Source organism: Apostichopus japonicus, chromosome 21 (genome assembly GCF_037975245.1).
Source record: "Apostichopus japonicus isolate 1M-3 chromosome 21, ASM3797524v1, whole genome shotgun sequence".
NCBI lineage: Eukaryota > Metazoa > Echinodermata > Holothuroidea > Aspidochirotida > Stichopodidae > Apostichopus > Apostichopus japonicus.
The window spans coordinates 9,481,603-9,507,834 of NC_092581.1; the positions used below are offsets into that span (position 1 = coordinate 9,481,603).

The following is a 26,232-nucleotide window of genomic DNA, read 5'->3' on the forward strand; positions in this document are numbered from 1 at the left end:
ATTATGTTCGTGTTAAATTACTGGGTATCATACATATGTCTATATAGATACAGACCTATGCCAGGCAAGCATTCCTTCAAACCTGAGCGTATAGACTGCGGTTTTTCATAGACTACTCAATTGGCATAAATATTGTAGGGAGGTCATTTCATAAAACTCACTTTTATTTCGGTGGATAAGTATTGTCCATTGAAGTCAATGGTGTAACTCCACCTCATATGACTGTTAAGCCTTTGATTAAGAAGAGTAGACCGCAGGGGCGCACATTAACAAATTTAACAAGCCTGGGTGTAGCGCTATTTCGACTGAACAATGTTTGGGAAAGTTAATCATCAAATAGGGCAATTTGATTTATAATTAGAACATCCAGTTAACTGTTATTGGCTGTGAGTAGGCAAAGTCTCCGGTAGCTGGCCATTTTGAAGGAGCAACGTAAACAAAAAGTCAGAAAGGGAAGTTGCATGTAATTCAAAACCCTGGCGGAGTCGAAATGTTAAAAATGGCGTAATGTTAATGTAAAAATAACATAAACGCTGCAAAGGCTCTCTAATTTAGCGTCTACTGGAGAAATTTGCTTTGATTGACAATATTTCTGAGCAGCTTATCCATTTGCTTGTGCGTAGAATACAAGACATAATCGGGATAACGGTGTCATTTCCTTTCCGCCAATCTCCTTTTCGCTTGCCTTACCATCCTTCTTAGCAGACATAGTTTGTCACAATGTTAGCAAGTTGTAAACATTTTTACTCGTGACTCCCTACAAACTCAATCATATAGACACCCCTTGGTAAATGCTTTGTCTTCATCACAACATGAGTATAGTCACAATCTTCCCTTGTCGCCAACGAAACCTAAAATGCTTTAAATCATCCCAAGTCCTTCGTTTCTTACAGTATTTACGGTATCAACAGTGTATATTTATATCATACCTGAAGTTCGTCGATATTCAAGGGTTACAAATAATGATGATTTCTTTCAATATTTATGCTTTTGTATCGATGTACATTGCTGAGCAGGAGTTTCATTGTAACGGCGGAACACCAGTGTAGTGAACATCTGGCCGATATGGACGTTGGTTTACTACTCTGTGTAATTTTTTTAAGAACAACCTTTTCGCATGCAACTATTATTTGTAGAAGCGAACGAACGTGGGATTACGTGAGAGAGGAGGCGGGTTAAGAATGGTTGAATTGTGGATGTCTTTTTATTATATATATCTGGAAAATATGGCGCCCTATGCAACTGCGGTGGAAACAACAGAAGTTTGAATAAAGGTGACGGCGTGTGATGGATGTGTTCTTCTGCTGCTAAGCGACATAAGCAGTTTCGCTACATGTAAAAGCTGTTTCTCTTTCCAGTAACATTACTGCACCAACTTATAGCTCATTTGGAGGGGCAGTTTTCTGAATAGTAGATTAAAATACCACAAATTATGGAAACTACAGAATTAAAGTAGAGACTTGCGTTAGGTATGTGTTAATACACACTGACCGTTGAATTAGTCACGCCAATGACGTCATATTTGTAATTTGCTTTGGCGAACAAATGTTTGGGGTCATGTCCTTGGTTGACTTTGGATTTTTAAATTTGGTAAAGATTCCTCTCCAAAATAATAAAAATGTCTATTAATTAAATTGTCGAATGACTGTATTATGTGCCTTAGAAAGGCGTATGGAATACTTTAGCATATTATAATTAAATTGCGCATCATAAAACTCTCCAACTAGAAGATGAACAAGTTTGTCATGATGGTACACATGAGACTTGTATAACTGCTTATCATTTAGTGATAACGCTATTTACCAACGAATTTCTACTTAACCTATAATTTTCACCTCCAGTCCTCCAGGAAAAGCAATTGAAAAAATTGAAAACTTTTTTTAATCATATTTGGAAATTATACGTAATTATAGTTTGTTTCTGCTGGCACTCAAATAATTGATTCTGGAAATAACTGAATATAATAGGAAATTGTTCCCCGAATAGGTAAGTGAAAATTTGTTGATTGAATAGCCATCTTGTGAAAACACGAAATAACTATTACTTCCATGAGATGCTGGCATATTTTAGTGATATTTTTGACACCACAAACATTTAAAATCTTGAAACTCTTTACATGATCTGTACTGAAAAATGGAGCACTGGAGCATCATTTAACCATAGACTCTTTCTTATACGCAGGAGGTAGGCGGGAGTTTAGGGTTTGATGAATCTTTGTTTACAAATGTGTGTCGTAAGTATACTTACAATCCTCAACTGGAAAATGTAAAAACGAGTGCATGTGCATTTTCTTGTATTGATTTAGGTAAATCATTGTGGAGCAATTTTAGAATAGCCTTTTCCGTAGAGGTGGAAATAATCCTCCTTCTACCAGCACTGGATTTCTTTTCAAACAGCATTCGAGAGAGAGAATAGCTTAACATTACCTCATGGTACTTCGGGCGCTGGTGCGAAGAGGGTGACGACAGTAGCAAGTGACTGACAATGCAGGAATATTTTATTTGTTTGCCACAAAAGTACAAAGTGGAGGGAAGTCTTCCATAAAGCTTAAAAGCTTAACAATGTGGAAGACTCCCTGAAGAAAGAAAAGAAAAGAAAAAACAAAATATATATATGTGTAAGAATACATACATAGATATAAGTACAAATTAAATATTCAATATATATATATAGTAATTACATACAGGTATAATTTAGTTTTAGTCAGTAACTAGCTATTATTTCCTTACAAAACCATTTCTTAAAGGATGTGACTGACTTTTTACTCTTTAAATCGTTCATTAGAAGATTCCATGTTTTTGTTGCACGGTTTTGTAGGCTTAAAGTTCCAGTGGTGGTATTGTAGAGATTATAGTGGGCATGATTAGCATGCCTCGTGTTATGATTATGTACATCTCTGTTACTGGTTAAAAAAATTGTCAAAGGCACCTGGTAGTAATCCATTCCAGGTCTTGTAGGCAAATAATGCAAGCTTAACTTTAATGAGATCGTGCAATTTTAGTAAGTTGAGTTTCTTAAATAGGGGACTGGTGTGCTCACGTGGGGCTGAGTGTGTTATGTGGCGAATGGCTGCCTTTTGGAGTATTATAAGATTGTTAAGGTTGGTGTTGTATGTACCAGACCAAATAATGGAACAATAAGTGAGATGCGGGACAACCAGGGTCTGGTATAGTGTTCTGAGTATGTTTTCCGATAGATAATATTTCAATTTAGATAATATGCCAACATTCCGTGCAATTATACTGCAAATAGTTGAAATATGGTTGCGCCAGCTAAGTTTACAATCAATATTTACACCTAAAAACTTAGTAGTATAAACTTGCTTAATTATTTTCCCATCCATACATATATCTTTATTCCAAATAAGTGTATTACGAGTATTAAAGACAATGTAATTACTTTTTTGTACATTTAGTGATAATTTGTTGGCTGAAAACCAATTACAGAATTTATTTAATTCATTTGACACGTTGGAAGATAATGTGATTATGTCGTCGCTCTCGAAGAAAATACTGGTGTCATCAGCAAAGAGAATGATTTTGGCTAGTTTGGAGACATGACAAATATCGTTAATATATAGAATAAATAACAAAGGACCTAAGACTGAACCCTGTGGAACGCCGCAACGAATTTTAGCAAGATCGGATCTAGAGTTTTTATACAAGGTATACTGATATCTGTTCGAAATATAGCTTTCAAGCCAGTTGGGAGTAGTTCCTCTAATGCCGTATGAAAATAATTTATTGATAAAGATGGTATGATCGATCGTGTCAAACGCCTTCGAAAGGTCGAGGAATACACCAATGCAATTTTTGCCATTATTAAGACTACTTTGTAAACTGTTAAGTGCATCTGCCAAAGCTAGTTCAGTAGAATGTTCGGGTCGAAAGCCGTACTGTTCTTTACAGAGAATATTATATTGGTTAAGAAAATTATATATGCGATTGAACATAAGTCGTTCTATGATTTTAGAAAAACAGGAAAGCAATGAAATCGGTCGATAATTCTCATATACATTTATACTTTTTATAGATTGGTATAACCTTTGCCGTTTTAAGTTTATCTGGGAATACGCCAGTGTTAAATGATAAATTACATATATGGGTCAAAGGCTTAGCAATAAAAGGAATAACACTTTTTATAATACCAGGTTTGAAATCATCATATCCTGCTGCTTTCTTGGGTTTCAAGTTGGAAGTTGCAATTTTAATTAGTTCTTCTTCAGTGACTGGGAATGTGAATATTGAATGACTATTGTTATCATAGATGGTTTTATGTGATTTACCTTTGTTATTTATTTTATTAGCAAGCGATGGTCCAAGATTTACATAGAAATTGTTGAAGTTATTCGCAATGATATTTTCATCACTGGTTTCTTGGTCACCATCTTTGAAAACAGCTGGATATGATGATTCTTTACGGTTATTGTGCAACATTTCATTAATAGTACGCCATGTATGGTTTGTGTTATTTCTGCTCTCATTAAATTTATTGTCAAAATAGAGCTTTTTCGAAAGTCTGATTACTTGATTAAGCTTATTACGATACGTTGTATACATAGACTTGTGCATAACTGTAGTGCTGAGGTTTCTCACCCGGGGTTTGTTGTGTATCGTCAGGACAGAAGGGATACTCATAATGGGGTTGGTGGGGGAGTTTTACTGTATGTTAGGGATGACATTGTAAGTGTTGAAAAATCTCAGTTGCAAGGGGCTTTTGTTAATTCTGTCTGGTGCGAGTTGTCCACAAACAACTCCAAGAGGTCCAGGGACGTTATCACTGTGGGTGTTGTTTACCGCTCTCCCAACAGCAGCGATGATAATGATGCCGTGCTGTTTGATTCAATTAGAAAGGCTGCTAAAGGTGATGATGTTATAATGGGCGACTTTAATTTCCTGAAATTAATTGGATAGATGGTTCTAGTAGTAGGAAGGGTAGTAATTTTGTAGATGTTGTGCAAGATTGCTTTTTACATCAACATGTTACTTTCCCTACTAGGGGGGATAACAACCTGGATCTTTTTTTGAGTTCTAATCCAAGCAATATTGTTGATTTGACGGGTCTAGGAAAACTAGGAACTAGTGATCATGATATACTAGCTTTTGATGATGTTTGCAAAGTCGTAAATTCTGTTAGCAATGAAAAAGTCCCTGATTTTTCGAGATCAGATACAGAGGCAAGTGAAACTTTACTAAAGGGTACAGATTGGATTAATTTGTTTACAGATATGAGTGCTTCTCGGTCTTGGATTTGTTTTGCTGATAAATTAAAGGTTATTATGGAAAAGCATGTTCCGTGGAAGAATCGTCGTCGTAAAAGCAGTATGCCTCACTGGATGAATAAGAAAGTTAGATGTGCAATTAGGCAAAAACGTAGAATGTGGAAGTTGTTTAGGAGGACTAAATCTGAATTTCTTTTGGCCAAGTTTAAAATTCATCAGCTGAAGGTAGAATGCTTAGTCTCTGATGCAAAATTGAATTTCGAAAAAAGCATTGCCCTAAAAATTAAGGATAACCCAAAGGCCTTCTTTTCTTATGTCAGGTCAAAGCAGAAAGTTAAAGATGCAATTGTTTCTCTTAGGGCACCACAGGCTGATAATATAGTAACTGATAGTCAGGAACTTGCAGATCTTTTGAACAACTATTTTGTGTCGGTTTTCACAAGGGAAGATACAAGTAGTATTCCAGATTTTCAGGGGGGCAGTGATAGGCCTAAACTGGATACGGTCTTATTTTCGGATGAGGTTGTCTTAAAGGAGCTGCTTCGTCTAAATGTCTCTAAAGCTTCTGGACCGGATGCAATCCATCCGTATTTGTTGAAGACTTTTGCACACCATTTCTGCGTTCCACTCTCGTTGGGTTTTAGTAAATTTATGGATGAAGGTTATGTTCCTAGGGACTGGAGATGTGCTAATATTACCCCAATTTTCAAGAAGGGTGATAAGTCTAAGCCCTGTAATTATAGGCCCGCTAGTCTCGCTAGTGTAGTTTGTAAGGTCATGGAGTCTATTGTTAAAAGGTCTATGGTCTGTCACTTCAACAGTCAGTCTTTGATCAGAGAGTCTCAGCATGGCTTTTGTCAAAAAAGGTCTTGTCTCACTAATATCCTTGACTTTATGGAAGATGTAACAAGTTCACTAAATAGGCAGAGGTCTGTAGATGTTGTGTTCCTGGATTTCCAGAAGGCCTTTGATAAAGTTCCCCACCAGCGTCTTTTACTTAGGCTGAAGAGCATGGGTGTCATAGGGAATTGACTGTCTTGGATCGGGAATTGGCTTGGTAATAGGGAACAGAGGGTGGTAATTAAAGGCTGTGCTTTTTCTTGGCAGAATGTTACTAGTGGGGTTCCACAAGGGTCTGTATTAGGTCCCTTGTTGTTTGTTGCCTATATAAATGACAGATGCTAAGAAGTTTGCTGATGACACCAAATTGTATTCTGAGGTCTCTTCCAAAAGCGATTCTGAGAAATTTCAAGCGGATTTGGATAAGATTTTTTCCTGGTCTCAGGGGTGGCAAATGCTTTTTAATATTGTTAAATGCACATTGGTAGTAGTGACCAAAAGTTTACATACAATCTTAATGGTGTGGAGTTACAGGCAGTCTCTGTTGAAAGAGACCTAGGTATCTACATTGACTCATCTCTGCAACCTTCTAAACATTGTCTTGAAGCTGCTAAAAGAGGTAATAGGGTTTTAGGTATGATCAAGAGGAACTTCAGTTGTCTGAAAGAGGACATCGTAGTTAGGCTTTATACGCAGTTGGTTAGGCCTCATCTGGAGTATGCTGTGCAGGCTTGGAACCCTTACTTTGCTAAGGATAAGAAAGTACTTGGAAAGGTCTAGAGGAGGGCTTCTATGATGATTAGTTCCTTAAAGAGGGTTCCTTATTATAGGCGGTTACAACTGTTAAATCTCACCACACTGGAGCTTAGGAGGTTACGTGGGGACTTGATCCAGGTTTTCAAGATTGTGTATGGTTTTGACAATTTATCCTTTACCGACTTTTTCTTGTTTGCTAACGGTGGTCGTACTAGAGGTCATTGTCTTAAACTCCAAAAGTCGCATAGTAGGATTAATATTCGGCATAACTTTTTTCTAATAGGGTTGTGAATGAGTGGAATGGTTTGCCTGAGAAAGTTGTACTTGCAAGTAGTGTCAATGGGTTAAAGAATGCTTTGGACAAGCACTTTAAGCATTGTAATCGGGTCTGAGTGTTTGTGTCTTCAGTTTTCTTTTCCTCTCTCTATAGGGTCCTTGATGGGGACTTAAGTGTCCCTCCTGATCCTTTTTTCTACTAAACTAAACTAAACTAAACTGTAGGAGACTTTAACTGACGTCTGTAAAGTTTGTGCTTCCTTTTAATGGAAGTCAAAATACCATTCGTAATCCATGGGTGTTTCTTTCTACGACGCTGTTTATGATTGATTTGGCGAATAGGAAAACAATTATTATAAGTTGAACTGAGATAATTAAAAAAGGTATTATAAGCAGAATTGACATCATTTTCGTTTAAAACATTATCCCAATATGTGTCCCTTATTTCAGAAGTAAACCGCTTTATGTTGTTAGTATTGTAATAACGTCTATAGATGGTGTTGTTAGATCTGATTTTTTTCTTCCCTACCACTTTTAGAAATATCGGAAAATGGTCACTTATATCAGTGATGAGAACCCCTGAAGTAATCGTAGAGTCATCATTTGTAATGATGTTATCTATCAGGCTTGTAGTAATGCTACTAATACGAGTTGGGACAGTTATTGTAGGGATGAATCCGTTCGAATAGAGAATATTTAAAAACGTAGTTAATTCGATTGCATTCGTTAAATCAATATTATAATCTCCCATTATGTAGGTTTTACAGTTTTTATTCGAAATGATATTGAAAATATTTTCCAGATTAACATTAAACTCATCTAAAGAACCATTAGGTGGTCTGTAGACTATGCCGATAAGAAATTTATCTTCTGAATTTATGTTAGTAGCCTCTATAAAGAGAGATTCTATAGAATTATTAAAAATTGATAGGTCGCGTCTACAAATAAAACTTATATCTTTATGTACAAATAGACAGACTCCACCGCCCCGTTTATTGTTACGATGTTTTTCAACAAGATTGTAATTATCCAATTTTATGAGGGGAGAAAAATTATCATTGAACCAGGTTTCTGTGAATCCAATTACCGTAAAGTCATTATTTAATACAGAAATGAAAGTGTTGATATCGTTAAACTTATTTTCCCTGAGGCCGTTAATATCGTGGAGTATACGTGACGCCATTAGTGATAACATTAAAATAGGTAAGTAAGAGAATATAAATCTTATTTTGGTTCTGTTCGTTCCCTCTCCCTTGTGTGATATCGCCTGGTGGTTGTGACGTTGGGCCTGGGGATGTTCTTCCTCTGTTGCTGGTTTGTGCTATTCTTTTTTACGACTATCCAGTCTGCTCCGTCATTCGATGATAGGGTTCGCTTTATCTTTGCGACGACTTGTTGATTTAATTCGCTCTCCGTTATCGGCTGAACTTTAGTCAGGTTAGAAGACTGCCGACTTCTCTCTTTCAGGTCACTAATACATTCCTCATCTTTATCTTTTGTTAATACCCCAGTATTCGCAGGTCTCGATTCACTTTCCTGTGCTTCATACGTCTTTGGTATCTCTGTGTCCTCGTCGTTGGCTTGTCAATTGGGTTCTCGATTTCTGTGTCCTTATCCATTGTTTCCGTGTCGTCCTTTTCATCGCAATGGTAACTCGTGTGGCCCAGCTTGTTGCATTTGTAACAGAGGATTTCAGGGCAACGGTTCCTTGAATGCCCTTGTTGACCGCACTCTCCACACGTGTATTGTGGGCACTCTCGCATTATGTGATCATCTGATAAGCAGAGATTACACACCCGTGATTGTCCATTGTGCTTTAATCTTTAGTGAGTTCCCTCTATAGTGATTGCGTACGGTAGAGACTTTACACTGTTTGGTAATTCGAGTCTAACGTATCTGATACCATTTTCTATGTTGGGGTAGTCTTCGTAATATTAACGTACCCATGGGGATGTTAGTCTACATCCGTATTCTTCCAGTTTTCCGGAGATTTCATCATCGTTAATGTACATTAGGACTCCAAAAACACTTACGGTTATTATGGTCTTGGTCACTCCCATGATGTCACATACCTCATTCCCTATTTTTAATCCAGTTTCTTGAATAAGGCGGAGTGTATAGCCTAGTGGTTAACGCCGGCGTCTCCCAGTCATGAGATCCCCGGTTCGATTCCCCGCCGACAGCAATGTGTGTCGTCTGGCAAGGGTGTTGTTCAATAACAACTTCCTGACATGGACGTTAAATGGATGTGTGCCGAGAGATTGGCTTCGGTCAGCTTGCGAGTCTACAAGCCTCCATGGCTTCTTTCGCGAGTTCCTGCTTGCGGGAAGATCACATATACATACATACATACATACATACATACATACATACACACACACACACACACACACACACACACACACACACACACACACACACACACACACATACACGCATACATACATACACACACACATACATACATACATACATACATACATACATACATACATACATACATACATACATACATACATACATACATACATACATACATACATACATACATACATACATACATACATACATACATACATACATACATACATACATACATACATACATACATACATACATACATACATACATACATACATACATACATACATACATACATACATACATACATACATACATACATACATACATACATACATACATACATACATACATACATACATACATACATACATACATACATACATACATACATACATACATACATACATACATACATACATACATACATACATACATACATACATACATACATACATACATACATACATACATACATACATACATACATACATACATACATACATACATACATACATACATACATACATACATACATACATACATACATACATACATACATACATACATACATACATACATACATACATACATACATACATACATACATACATACATACATACATACATCTTCTTTGTTTTTTTACCGTTAAGATCCACTGTCCTTGAGTCTTGACACACCCGAGAATATTTTTTCTTGAATTTTTTATATTGAATGTGCTTGAATCTTCTGGCGTTTCCCTTTACGCCAGTAACAGGCTGAAAAGGAGGAGGGAGTCGATTCTACAAGGTCTGGAAGACTGGGCGAAAGATAACCTCCATAATCTATGTAGTGACTTCCAGCAACAGCTGCGACGACCAAGCAAATACCCGATGTACGAGATTGGCGTGGTAATTAGACACTGGGCGACCACCCAGAGGCAGAATAAATTATGAGTTTTACTTTATCTAAGGTTAGTTATTTTCTGAACAGTATGTACAGATCTTAATTATTGTACTTTCAACTACAGATGGACTAACGGACGGTGCAAAATCAGAAAAGTATTTTTTCTGTAATTTTATTTGCTTTAAAAAAACGTTATTGTATTATTATTATTGTTTACTTTATTTAAATACTCCTTTTTTCATTCAAATATCTATCCTTTGTTTTCTTTACAGACTTATCGAGACGACGGAGAAGGAAATAAAGCTAAATCAAACAGAAAAGAAAAAGAAAACTGTCTTCCAGTAGTCTCATCAATATTCATCAACACTTATTAATCCTAAAACAAAAGACCAAACGTCAATACTAAATACTCTCCTTCAGTATTTGATCTCAACTCATCAATATCCACCGACACTTAATCTTTTATACAAAAGAACAACAGTCCAATAAAGAAAACTGTTCTCAAGTATTTCACCTCCCTCACAATATTCATATTAATCATTAAACAAAAAAATTTAATTCCTTAACAATAGACTCATTTGCGTAACAGGACGGTCGTGTATACTACTAACACCAGATTGAAACATAGTAAAAGAAATTGCTCAGCTTTTTTCCTGAAACACTAGTAGAATAAACGACATGAGTCTTCCTTTGGAGTGGAATGTAAGTGTCAAAACAAATTATACTGAATATTTGTATTATTCCTTTCAACTTTGAATAGCTACAACTACTCTATCAATGTCAAGAAGCCAAGCAATTTCAAGTCAAGTCACAAGTCATTTTATCTGCAAGTCAGAGTTCGTGTCAGTTCGTTCAAATAATATATAACCAAGTCAAGTCACAGGTCATTTACCAAGTCACAAGTAATAAAATGATTCGAGTTCAAGTCATTATTCGAGTCAACAACACTGCTAAACTCCATCTTAGTCGAGAAATATAAATTATGGTATAAGTAGCGCCCATACATTTAATATTTACACTTTAAGCTTCATTGTACACTAAAAAAAAGATTATGACAATATTATTTCATTTGCGTCGATTTGAATGCAGCGGTTGTTGTATCAAGCATAGTCTTTACGGAAACTGTTATATACAAATATCATAAGCAGTAAAAATATACTAAATATTCTTTCCATGATAATAATGTAATAATAGTACAAGATATTACGATGTTTTTGTGATGGAAAGTTTGCATAAAATGGCTCCAACAATAGGTAGATCCAAAATAAACTTTAAACAATATTAGTTTTCAATCTTTAATGTCAAAACAACAAAACAATGTAATGAAAGTAAATGAATTAGCACATAACATACTACTTTGTTGAATTTTGTGTAGGTTTTTGATAAATTGATTGAAGTATGAAACTTTCTCGTTGATTTCAACTAAATGGTTAAGCAGTGAAGAACATGTCAGGCAAAGGTATTGCTTTGGTGGGTGGTCTGTGCTCTGGTGCTTTGGTCGGTGCTTTGGCTGGTGGTCGATTGGCCGTATTTACAGCCATTTCATTTGCAGGTGGCACCACATCAGGTCGGTTTACATCCTAATTATCAATAAAAATGAGAAGAAATTCGTTATGAAATGTACATAACGATCAACACATCCACAAAGGTATCTAAAGAAATACGTTTCTTAATTGCCCTCTGCTCCCACGGTATATATATATATATATATATATATATATATATATATATATATATATATATATATATATATATATATATATATATATATATATATATATATATATATATATATATATATATATATATATATATATATATATATATATATATATATATATATATATATATATATATATATATATATATATATGTTCTCACTTCTCCATTTCTTATGATCTGACCTTGACAATGTAAAATGCAGTTTTTTAACCAAGTCACTGTATGTCTTTTCACCAGTCATCTTTTTCATTCTATCAAGTCGTTTGATTTTCTCGGAAGTTAAGTCAAGTCACAAGTCAATTTTTCTCCAGTCATGTCAACCCACAAGTATTTGATTGTACTAAAGTAAAGTTACAAGTCGAATAAAATGCAGCTCAGGTCAAACATCACATGGTTAAGGTTCAAGAAGGTGAAGCGATGCCGCGATGATTTAAATATGGACATGAACCTGAATAGAAGAACCAGAATAGAATCAATTGTTTTTGGAAAGAAGGGATGCTGTCCTGGGGTTAATGTAGGTTATGTAGCTGACTCCCATGTAGGGGGCAAGTGGTCTTTCCCAGAAAAAAAAATAAACAAATTAGACTAATGGTGCGTATATATAAGCAGCTCTTAATGCAAGATTGTGAAAATAAATCATGATAAATTAAAATTTTCATCAAATGATTTAGTTGGGATCAGAACCGCTATGATAGGACTAAAATCGAAGCAATGACTTTTTTTTTTAAAGTGGGAGTACTGCCATTGGGTCATTGGAGCCAACTCCCGTGTAGGTGCTCTGATAGTTCTTCCCCTTCAACACAAACACACATAATTTAAACGTAAACGTCCATCGTTTCATTCTGGGAGATATTTACACCATAAATAAGGTTCTCTATCAGTAGCTCTAAACACGAGGTTGTGCTAATAACTACTGTGTGTGAGGTTGAAAAGTAGTAGTGGTCTAAACTTTCCCATCTAAATGCAAAAGTCACGGATGACGATCAGAGGTGAAAGTGAAAACATGTGAAAGCATGAAAAAGCAGGATGCAATATTCGAAACCCCTTGCATGACTACAACTACTAATAGTATGCAACCTGTGTACACCATTAATAACAATAACACCATAATGTATGGACTTAAATAAGCATAAATATGCAACCTGTTCCTTACAATGCATTTCAGAGTAAAGCTTAAAACACGCTGTATACTTCATTTCCCAAAGTTGAAGGCATGGTAACATTTTTCATTGAACAGTAATGGTGCAATATCGTCGGTTGAATAATTCACTTTTCCAGTCACTACTTGGTGCTGTCAAGGGTTGTTAGATGATATGCTGTTGTCAATGCCAACTTTTCTGAACATCGCTTTTCTAATCTCGCACTCATCACTAGATTGAAATATCCTAAAATATTCTGACAATGCTCAACTTTTTCCTGAACCACTCGTAGAATAAACAGCATGCGTCTTCCTTTTCAGGGGAATATAAGTGTCAGTGTCTGAGCCTGAGAGAGAGATTAAGTCGTTCACTTACCACTCGATCGGGTTTCTTCACACAACATTTAGTCATACATCTGCACGTTAGACTTAACCCGATTATGCAGGCAAAACATTCACACGCCAGTATTCCAGTGAGTACGAATAAACCGGTATCTGAATCCTAAATGAGAAACAAATGGACAGCTAGTATATATGTTAATTTTAGAAGAGAACAATAAAGTTTGCAGTATCCTTAGTTTAATTCAAAACCGAAAGCAACTATCATGCCATCAAAGTACTTATGGTTATTGCAGTACTGTAAAAACAAAAAATCATGACATTATGATAACAATTTCGCAATTTTTAGGAACAATTATCAATCTCTCTTACTTTCCTTACCGAAGCTGCAAATGTCGCGTGATAAATACATAAGCCTACACTCGTAATTATCGCAATGAAGGCAAGGATACTGAAGCCTATATTCTGTAAGAAAGAAATAATGAATAGGGTAAGTAAAGGCAAAAAATGATATGATATGTTGTAGACGGTTAAAAACTACCATTTACAATGCTGTCAGCCCGGGTTGTATATCTATGCAATGTTAAGTTTTGAGAAATGCCACTATAAAAGGATGTTCCCGTGAGGAGCACTATACCACTTTTAGTTGAAAAATTTCACCGCCGTCTTGTTCTGAACTCTAGATGGGTTTGCTGGTACTATAACTATTTGACTGGCTAAAACACCATTTACACGAGGAATTGGATTAACAGTATTGTAACGGCAAGTTAGTATTTACAGTTGTACGCTGTCCGGAATTGACTGTCAAAAGGTTATACTATGAGGCGACGGGTCAGACGTAGTCATGGGTATCGAAGTATAGAGTAACATATAACTTACAGAGTATAAGTTTCGCACTGGAGACCGGAGGATGCAACGACTGGTAATTATGTTTTCCTTATTTGGGTGGAGATAATATGTATTGTGTAACTATGTAAGAATCTCGATAAGTAACAGATATAATTGCAAAGGGCGATATGCGGATTAAATGTATAGGCCGCAATAGGTAGCAGCATTCGTATTTCTGCAAACTGTATTCTTTGCATTGTTTACGCATTAGTGGAATCGTTTCACTGTTGTATTATTGTATATATGAATATTTTCTACATAGTTCCGTCTATTTTGATAGTGTTTGATAGTTCATATTTGTATTTGTTTTTAGAGTGAACGACATTAAAGTCAAAAGAGAAAGGGACAGTCAGTTCAAGCATTGTATTTTTGCATTATCAGTGAGAAATGAGCCTACAAGTATGTTGTTTGTACTCATGAATGAAGACGTGGTGTGGGGGACCTCCACCAGAAGAAGAAATGAAAAGTTAATACTTCAAAAATGACTCCACAATGAGGCATGTTTGGACTAGCTCTACAGACAAGGAACTACTAGTGCACACCAGGATGGGTGGTATTATTCTTCCCGAATTAATGTAAAACTCCCTCTCCCACCCCCACCTAACTAGACCATTTTTCTCAACCAGCCAATGGCCAGCTCTCCCCCCTTTTCATACCCCACTGACAATAGGTTTAATCCATTCCATGACGAAAGTACTTTTCTACCCGAGAACCTTATCTTACATGCGTTTTTTGTGGTATCAGGCCCTCTCTATTTATGCCACAAACACACATTCATAGCAGGAGACCATATAAGCTTACTGTGAACACGAGTTGTATGATTCTCATATGAACTCATATTCAAACGTATGATCTATATGCACCTTTCAAAGATATCTCTCTTACCACACATTTGTTATTTGTCATGCCGCTAAGAACGCCGACACTTCCAGCAATAATAGCAATCTATATGGTAGAGAAAAAGTTTAAAAGAAAATAAATGTATTGTTTCTTGCATTTGCAACGGTGCTTGATAATCAAACGTAGCCAGTACTCTGTTAATAACAATTTTTACCACCAATATCAATGTTACTCACCTACATGAGTTGCTTAATGGGTACAAAGATCAAGTTGAGGACGGTTTTACAAATCCGTATTTTCCGTATTTTTTTCCGAATTCCGTAATTAGGTTTTTATGAATGATTTCGAGTTGAAAATATGTGATACATTTAAATGGATAAATGTATATATATATATATATATATATATATATATATATATATATATATATATATATATATATATATATATATTTATATATATTTATATATATATATATTTATTATATATAATTTAAATACATTTATCCATTAACATGTATCATATTGCTATGGAAAATACTTACTACAGCATTTACGTTCCCCCAACATTGCCAGTTGTATTCTTGACACGGGTCTGGTGTAGTAAGCGGATAGACTATTAGAATGATTCCACACAAAATGCTGACAATGCCCATGGCTGCCCGAAACAATTGTATGCAATTGTTATCTTCATTTTGGAGGATTTGCTGTTGTACATTGATGACAGGTTGCTGAATCCCAGGCACAATTTGTTGGTTAACTGCTTGGGCCATTTCCCCTTATTCGTTGCAACCGCTTTTCTTCTATAGACATTTTAACAAGGTAAAAATGAAACGGCCCAGGTGTCGAGTCGGTTCGATTCGTTCTTTACGAATAGAACAGTTAAAAAAATAGAAAATGACTGTTTAAGATCTCAACTCAACATTACCAAAGACTTCAAAGTTGAGAGCAAGACTTACGTTTACCGAAAGGTATATACCCATTGAATTTTACCTTGCAAAATTGCTCAAAAAGTAGGTTGGAACTAATATCAACTGATATGGAGTCCCAGTATCATCAGGTATAATGATATTTACATTTCAAGTTCAACCAAGCATTTCACCCCTGGTAAACCTAAACACCAACTTCGAGAAGTAAACTCATATACCCCAATCTAGTGATATATATATATATATACACACACACACACACACACACACACATATATATATATATATATATATATATATATATGTATATACATACACACACACATATATATATATATATATATATATACATATATATATATATATAGATATAGATATAGACATATATATATATATATATATATATATATATATGTATATATATATATATATATATATATATATATATATATATATATATATATATATGTATACATTTATATATTTATACATATTAACATGTATCATACTGCTATGAACAATACTTACTGCAGCATTTACGATCCCTTAACATTCCCAGTTGTAAGCATGACAAGGGTCTGGTGTAGTAAGCGGATAGACTATTAGAATCATGCCACACAAAAAGATGACAATGCCCATGGCTGCCCGAGACAATTGTATGCCATTGTTATCTTCATTTTGGAGGATTTGCTGTTGTTCATTTATTATAGGTTTCTTAATTATAGGACTCATAATTGACAAATAAGGAGTAAGTTTTAGAAAATATATTGGAATTTTCGGTCCCCCTGGGACCTTCGTCAGCAATACTTGGCAGTCGAATGAGAAGTACAAAATGTGACACAATGAAAGTATGACGCTAGATAAGTGTAAGTTGCAATGATGGAATTAAAACCAAATAAACCATGACTATACAGGAAGCTGATTAAGGAGCAAAGAACGGATTACATATGCTTGTAGAACTGATAATTGTTAAGGGGTCCCAAGCCTTTCAACTTTCTTTGGTATGTATAAGTTCCTTCGATACCCTGTTTTGTTTGGTATATGCGAACTTAAGTGCATGGTTACGTAGTTGGTGGGAGGCTCGAGAGCATATGGCGTCAGGTATGCTATCAATGCGTTTTTTCTCCACTGTGTAGAGGGTTGCGGATCCGGAGTCTTTTAGGTACAATGTTCAGCTGTTTACACTGTGATAGGAACAATATATCCGATCGGGTCCTAGCTAACTTATTGAGAAGAAGTTCGTGCTGCCGTCTAGCGTGGAGAGATTCGCCGTCAAGGCGAGGACCAAACATAATATAACGAAAATCCACGTTTGCTCCAAAAGAAAATATTATTAGAGAAAATCAGAGAAATACTGCCAAGTATTGCTGACGAAGGTCCCAGGGGTCCCAGGGGACCGAAAATTCCAATATATTTTCTAAAACTTACTCCTTATTTGTCAATTATGAGTCATATCTTATTTCTCTGGTTTTCTCTAATAATATTTTCTTTTGGAGTATACGTGGATTTTCGTTATATTATGTTTGGTCCTCGAAATACAAGAATTGTCCATTTAACAAAGATACATTATGTTCATAGTGACGTGGGTTGGTGCAAATCCGCTTCAGTCTAAGGCATTGCCTGTAAACAAGGAATTCTTGAAGGAGAAATATACCCTGTGGATTTGAAGTGACATAATAGTTGAGGCTAATATTCCCTCACCCTCTGTGATATAACTAGTCAAAACTATCTTTCCCCGAATTTCCAGGAATTCTCTATTTATTTTGTGACAACTACCTTGTTGGCGGCCATTATCTAACTAAGACGCTTCAAAAATTACGTCAGCGAGCTACATCGTAAGTTAAAGGCCCCAAACAAAGTTAACTTTCCGTTGCCTGCAAATGACGTTTCCTTCTTGTCACTACAAAATGCAGACAGTAATGAAACGGGATACCTTGTTATGTTTGATCTAGACCGGAGATGTCCACGCTGCTATGTACACTGTGCTGTGAGTATTTACCAAAGCTGTATGTATGGACTGTACACTAGTGTCTAATTACCGACGGTAGCAAGCTCTGTGTGTATTTTCTAGGTTCGATAGTGGTGTCTAACACTTTCGTTACACCTCATTCGAAACTAGGTCAGATTACCAACATGAGACGTTTCTTTGTGCTCGAGTCTTCACACCCTTTAATCAATTCCACTGTCTGCATATGAATTGTACACTTATTCGCGGAGATTGCTCGGAAGTTGGTACAAAATTCCGAAGTGCCAAGCATTTGGTTGTGCAAACAGGGAGGATGGAGCAGGGGAGGGAAAACGATATAATGTTGTACCTGACGGGAAAAGTTTTCCAGAGACAATAGTATGTACAAAAGGCACACAATCATCAGGCTTGCCCTTCCGTCGCAGAACTGCTACTAGCGTCTGCAGTATTAGCGAGTAACTGCCAGTGTCTGTTTAGAAAGTTTCGTTTTCTCAGTTCCTGCACTGTGTTTTCAGGCTAAAATAGCTAGCAGTCAAGTCCAAATACATTCATGTTCTCACTTTTCAAAACTATCCGAGTCCGGGAAGCATTTCAGAAACATTTAACTAGATATTGCCTTAGTTACCGTAAACGGCGCGTATGAATTGTTATTCCCAGGTTTTAATGTGTTGAAATGCAATATGTGGTTAAGAATTCTTCAATGAGAAATAAACCCTAGTGGTTTGAAGTATCCTCATACAGAGACTAATATTTCCTCACCTTTATGATATAACTAGTCAAAACTACCTTTCTCCGAATTTCCAGGATTTCTCTAATTATTTTGTCATAATTACCATGTTGGCTGCCATTATGTAACGAGGACGCGTCAAAAATTACGCCAGCGAGACACATCATAAGTTATACAATTCTCCTCTCTGCAAATGTTTTGTTCACTTGCTAGCGGAGAATGTTCGGAAGTTGGTACAAAATGTCGGTAAGCATTTGGTTGGGGAGGATGGAGCAGGGTAGGGAAAACGATGCGATGTTACTCCTGTCTAGAAAAGGTTTCCAGAAACATGATAACGTACAATAGGCAAAAAATGAACAGACTTGCCCTTCCGTTGCAGAACTGTTATTAGTGTTTGCTGTACTGGCGAGTAACTACCAGCGTCTGTTTGGAAGGCTCTAATTTCGTGTCGCATTTCCTGCACTTTGTATACAGGCTGGAATTGCTAGCAGTCAAGTCTCTTTTTCTGTTCTCTTTTTTTCAAAAATTCTTGAGTGCGGAAAGCGTTTCAGAAGACTAATTTGACTAGATATTGCCTTAGTTATCGTAAACGGTGGGCGGGTAGGAAATGTTATGCTCAGAAGGTTTCAATGTATTGAAATGCGATACATGGCTCGCTCACGTCATGAAACAAGCGGAAACTGTAGAAATAAAAAACAAGAGCATCAATGATGCAGTATCTCAATACTGGAAGTTCTAATTTCGATTCCTAGTTTCATATCTTTGCTCTGTCTCTACAATTATTAATATCAATATATATAATATTTTTGGTCATATAGTTTGACGTCAATGACAACAGTCAAATAAGAAGAGGCGAACAACTCGACCATATTCTTGATGCCCACCTTGAGAAAGCTAGGCCTATCGACCTACTGTACGTTACTGTAGACTGTAGTGGTGACTACCATCAAAACTGTGTATACTTCCAAGTATCAAAACAACCCACGTTTTTCCTTCTCAATAATTTTGACATGAAGATTTCGTGGATTTATGACTTGGAAAAAATAATGTACAAGTAGATTACAAGTTTTTAATTGAAAGTGATGGGTGGCCTCCTCCTCTCCTTATAGCCACCCCAGTTCCTCTCCATTTTAGTATTTTCTTTTAATTCTTTGAATATTTGATGTCAAACATCACAGGTTCAAAAGAAAGCTAAACATACTTCTTATAATCTTATAGTTAAACATCTTATATCCTTATAAATAACCCATAACCTTATCCAATTTTTATAGTCTTATAAAAGTTGTGATGCTATGGCTGGCTCCTCTTTTATACATACTCCAGTGAAAATAAAATGTGATAGATTATAATTTTTGTTCTTAATTCTTTTCTTTTTTGGGGGGGGGGGGGGTTAAAGAAATATACCAAACAAGCTGTTAATTCATAATGATGCTTCATTCTAGAAATGCACAATATACACTCTATTCCAAATTAATAGTTGTTGTATTATACCATTCACATTATGTTAAATTTATGGAGTCACAGTTAAAATATAAGTTGGAAACTTAAGTTAAATTAAAACACACTGTAAGGCAATCGAACAAACTTACTGCACCCTGGCCCAAAACTGCCTGAACACCACCAGTACAATGCCAATGTGGCCATTACTAAATGAAAGTCTAATATAGGATGCACTACTGTAGGCCTAGCCTAAACTTGTAAACACAACAATGTGTATACGTAATTATACAAAAATAACTGATGGGCAATCAAACAAACTTATCATGACTCTTGCTCTGAAAAACTACCTGAACAACAGAACAATCCTTAAATTGATATTACTAAAACCATGGAGCTATAAACAGACGAAGTCCTAATATAAATTAAATGTAGTACGACAATGTGTATGAAATTAGTGTGCAATACACTACCAGTACCAGCAGCATATCTCACAACAGTATAGAAAATTGGTCGCGAGGGTGGCCATTTTCGTATATCTAACATGTAGCTGCCTTGAGTCATTGCCAATCTGCTACAAACCAGACTTGGAGGCGGGGCTTGAGTCATTGCCAATCTGCTACAAACCAAACTTGGAGGCGGGGCTTAATTATCAAAAACAAGGAAACAAACAAGTTTTGTAGCGTGTGCAAAAAAGCCTTGGTTCAACGGTTTTTCAGAGGGATTTGGCCAAATTTGGACATAAATCGGTGAAAAAGTCATGGAATGAGATACAATTCTGGAATAAAAAATAGTAACTTTTGTTGGCCTATATGATATATGCTTGCTCTGGAAATTTCAGAGAAAAAGAACTTTGTATGAAGACGCTGAAAATTTTTTAAGAGAAGAGAGAGTCCCACTTACTGTTACAATATCTCTATACATGTAATGTATTGAGATAAAAAATGACAAATGCCATGGGTGACAATTCATTCGATTTTTAGGTGTTGTAAATGTTTGCAAGCATTCGTGTTGCTTCTGTCGACAAGAGTGTACTGCAAAACGGATTTTTTTAACAGAAAATGTCAGGGTTTATATCTTTTTTAAGACTTCGGTATTAGCTATTTAAATGTAAATACATATGAATATCAGTAAGCTTATAATAGACCGACGTGGTTAACGCATTCATATCCAACTTAACCAGTTCATCCAAACACGATATTTAGTGTTTACAGACTAACTCTTACAAATTAATGTGTCCCATGTAGTATGAAAGGTTTATAATAAATTATTTAGATCAACACACCATAAAAATGCCACTTCACGACCGGTTTCGCGTGGGCCTCATCAGGCGAAATTATGAATCAAAACGGGGATCTTCGTGTCACAGAATTTGTCAGCCCTGCACAGTGATTCTACTGGTGGGAATGCGTATTCGTGGCTCTGTATTACTGTCAATAACAGCGTATTACGTACGTAACACGATTTTACACAGTGCAATACTGTTGCTTTGAAATTACACAAATGTACCACTTTTAGAGGCAAGCCAAGTCACATCTAAGAAATAATTATGTTGCACATGGTATGGCAGATATGTAATACATTTCCAAAGGTTTACATAAAAGTTAACACTATATAGGCATGTGCAGTTGTGTAACCTTAGACCAGTGCTCTTCTGCACACATGTTAATTTGTAAAGCTCAGGAAGTCGCATTCATTGTCAGCGGTATGTGGTTTCGTTAAGTTTGTGAGTTTTGTAACAGCTTAAACTGTTGTTGCATTTCACAGTATGACGTCGTGAGTTACCTCCGGCGTTGGCCTTGACTATGTCACTTTGTATTTTACCATGTTTCTCTATCTGTACAGTGTATTTGTATTACTGAGTTTGAAAATACTTGTCGAAGTGAACCAGGGACGTAGCCAGGGGTAGCTGGGGGAGCGGCTGCTCGACCCCCTTTCAGTGTCGATTTTTTTTAAACTGTTGTTTTATTAGCATTGTATTTTGTGAGTGCTCTTTTGATCTTGAATACTCGTCAGCTCCGTTAAATCGATTATAATCGTAGTAACATTCACGCCTACTGATTCAGCTACTTACTTAGTTGACAGATGCAATTAGGCAAATTTAGCCTATAGCCTATAACAAGCCTACAGTTGGCCACTGGCGTATTAATACATATTGCCTACCTAACCGCACTCGATGGAGTGCCACGAACCGTATGCACAGCGACATCGACAACGTTCGTTCTCATCCTTTCTATGATTCGTCCTGCACGAACAGCATGTTCTGAAGCTAAGCTAGCAATCGTACGTGATACGCGCTTCCTATAAATAATTATAACATGCTAATACACTGCGATAACGATATTAGTTTTAAGGCCACTGCAATCTGGCTGTCTTACAAAATATGAAAGTTTCATATTGTCCATCAGTTAAGTTCGTCAATGTATTAACGTCCAAACATTGGACAATAAACAAGGATCATCCTACTGGAAAAATTGTAAAAGAGCACTATGTTTGTCTTAATGATATAATATGTAAAAGAACATGTAAAAGAATTCAAACAGGAAACAAAATCTGCTGATAACATGATATCATATGATAATGATCAAACTGGCAAAACATTGCACCAGATCGCATCTAAGGACCTTCAATTGTTTAAAAAATCTCAAAGGGGAGGGGTACACCCCTACCCTTAGAACCCTCCCCAAAATCAATCGCAAAATGTCCCCCCCCCCCTTTCAAATTCCTGGCTACGTCGCTGAAGTGAACAATATTTAATATTTCGTTCCTTTTCCTTAGCTTAAATGTACAACATATAATTTACGCTTAAAACACTACGTACCACAACTGTCCGCAGGATAACGGCTTCCCATACAGTACGACTACTGGCAATTGCATTAACGTCCAATGAGTTTGACCTTAAATGCATGATATAACGTAACCCAGGCAATAACTGCTACGGTACTAATCCGTTTGAAGTTTCAAGCAGTGAATAATGAAGTGAATAAACCCGTCTAAAAGAATATAACCTATATGAAAGATCGCGTAAAAAGAATAATTTGGTTGGCTGCTTCCAATGAAAGAAGCTGTAGCCTTCTACCAGAATGCATATCGCACCATCGTAAGATAACGTAAATAAACAGACAATGTACATTTGATTATGTTTGTGTTGCATTACTGAGTATCATAATAGGTCCATATAGATGACATATAGCTAGCAAGAGTTCCTTTAAAGTTGAGCGGCGTATAGACTATGGTTTTACATAGACCACTCAATTGACATAAAGGTTGTAGAGAGGTCATTTCATGAACTCGTTTTTTTTCTACGGTGGATGAGCATTGTCCATTTTAGTCAATGGTGTAACTTATCCATATGACTGTTAAGCCTTTGATAAGGAAGAGTAGACCGCAGGGGCGCACATTCACAAATTTAACAAGCCTGGGTGTGTGTGTATATATATATATATATACAGTATATATATATATATATATATATATATATATATATATATGCGATTGAAACAACAGAAGTTTGAATAAGGTGACGGCGTGTGATGGATGTTGTTCTGCTGCTGAGCGACAGAAGCAGTTTTGCTACATCTAAAAGCTGCTTTTCTTTCCAGTAACATTACTGCACCCACTTATAGCCCATTTGGAGAGGCAGTTTTCTAGAGAGTAGTTAAAAATACCACAAATGATAGAAACTACAGAATTAAAGTAGAAACTTGCATTAGTTATGTAGTAATACACACTGGCCGTTGTATTGGTCACGCCAATGACGTTTTGTTTTGTCCAACAAATGTTTGGGTTCATGTCCTCAGTGGATTTGGATTTTTAAAATTGGCAAAGATTCCTCCTCAAATGATCAAGAGTGTCTATCAACTAAATTGTCGAATTATTGTATTATGTGATTTTGCAAGGCGTATGGAATACTATAGCATATTATAATTAAATATTTTGATTCGTTTGTGTTTTATGTTTCATGAATTAAGTTACAGTCATGATAGCACACAAGGAAAAAGATAGTACAAGTCAACAACTATGATGGCTAGTAGGGTATACCACTTGCGATCTTCTATCTCAGCTATATAGCGACCTCGGAAAGTTTGTCAGTAGAGTAGTTAACTGTGGTACGACATCACCAAGATCTTGGTAGTAGCTGCCAACTTGCACAATACATCTTATTGCTTTGCGCACCATAAAACTCTTACAACTAGAAGATGAACAATTTTGCCATGATGGTACACACGAGACTTGTATAACTGCTTATCGTTTAGTGATAGCGCTATTATAACTAACGAATTTCTAATTTACCTTTAATTTTCACCTGCAGTCTTCAAGGAAAAGCAATTGAAAAATTGAAAAAACCTGTATGAAACATATTTGGAAATTATGCCAAACGTGTCGTGTTATTACATTGAACGCGATTATGGTTGGTTTCTGCTAGTACTCAAATAATTTATTCTGGAAATATAACTGAATATGATTTTTTTTTATTGAACAGACATCTTGTGAAAACACGAAATAAATATTAATTCTATATGATGCTGGCATATTTTACTGATATTTTTGACACTACATACATTTAAAATCTGAAAACTCTTTACATGATCTGTACTGAAAGGGAGCCCTGAAGCATCATTTAACCATAGACCCGGGCATATACGCAGGAGGAAGGCGGAAGTTTATGGTTTGATGAATCTTTGTTTACAAATTAGTGTCGTAAGTATACTTACAATCCTCACCTGGAAAAGGTAAAAATGAGTGCATGTGCATGTTCTTGTATTGGTTTAGGTAAATCATTGTGGAGCAATTTTAGAAAAGCTTTTTCCGTAGAGGTGGAAAGAATCCTCCGTCTACCAGCTCTGGAATTCTTTTTAAACAGCATTCGAGAGAGAGAGAGCATATCTCAACATCACCTCATTGTACATCGGGCGCTGGTGCGACGAGTGTGACGACATTAGCAAGTGACTGACAATGCAGGAATATTTAATATGCTTGAATCTTCTGGCGTTTCCGTTTACGCCAGTAACAGGCTGAAAAGGAGGAGGGAGACGATTCTACAAGGTCTGGAGGACTGGGCGGAAGATAACCTCCATAATCAATGTAATAACTTCCAGCAACAGCTGCGACGCCCAAGCAAATACCCGATGTACGAGTTTGACGTGGTAATAAGACACTGGGCGACCACCCAGAGGCAGAATAGTTTATGAGTTTTACTTAATCTTAGGTTAGTTAGTTTCTGAACAGTTTGTACAATTTTTAATTATTGTACCTTTAACTACAGTTGGCCTAACGGACGGTGCGAAATCAGAAAGTGTTTTTTGCTGTTATTTTATTAACTTTTGTTTCTAATTTATTGTATTTTTATTGTTAACTTTATTTAAATACTCCTTTTTTCATTCAAATATCTATCCTTTCTTTTCTTTTCAGACTTATCGAGACGACGGAGAATGAAAAAAAAACTAACAAACAAACTTAGTGTTGTGAAAAATGAAGGCTTCAGCTATCTTATCTTTGTGGTTAATGATTCTTTGAACATATCCCTTCACTAAATTAAAAAAGAAAAGAAAAAGAAAACTGTCTTCCAGTAGTCTCATCTATATTCATCAACACTTACTAATCCTAAAACAAAAGACCAAATACCAAATACTCTCCTCCAGTATTTGACCTCACTCATCAATATCCATCGACACATAATCCTTCTACAAAAGAATAGCATTCAAATAAAGTAAACTGTTCTCAGGTATTTCACCTCCCTCACAATATTCATATTAATCATTAAAGAAGCGAATTAAATACAACAAAATAATTAAATCCCTAAACAATATTGTGCTGTCCTCGCGCTAATAAACTGAGGGCGCTATACAGCCAGACAACCATTTCCCCTCAAGCCCCAAAATAAAGATAAACCGTGACAAGATCATG

The 26,232-nt window shown here is 36.0% G+C and overlaps 1 protein-coding gene across 2 annotated transcripts; it reads right to left on the reverse strand.

Moving 5' to 3' along the window:
- Positions 1–10,889: 10,889 nt before the first annotated feature.
- On the reverse strand, positions 10,890–23,546 carry LOC139962531 (uncharacterized). Of its 2 annotated transcripts, none has more exons than XM_071962604.1 (6): positions 23,147–23,546; positions 15,812–16,069; positions 15,313–15,372; positions 13,912–14,004; positions 13,577–13,702; positions 10,890–11,920 (listed from the first exon to the last, which is right to left on the reverse strand). In XM_071962604.1, the coding sequence occupies exons 2-6, from the start codon at positions 16,037–16,039 to the stop codon at positions 11,771–11,773; spliced, it is 657 nt and encodes a 218-aa protein (XP_071818705.1). In that variant the 5' UTR covers positions 16,040–16,069; positions 23,147–23,546; the 3' UTR covers positions 10,890–11,770. The 2 variants fall into 2 exon arrangements, with proteins under 2 accessions (XP_071818705.1, XP_071818706.1); XM_071962605.1 differs by having other exon boundaries at positions 13,921–14,004; positions 23,147–23,545.
- Between the last annotated feature and the right edge of the window lie 2,686 nt (positions 23,547–26,232).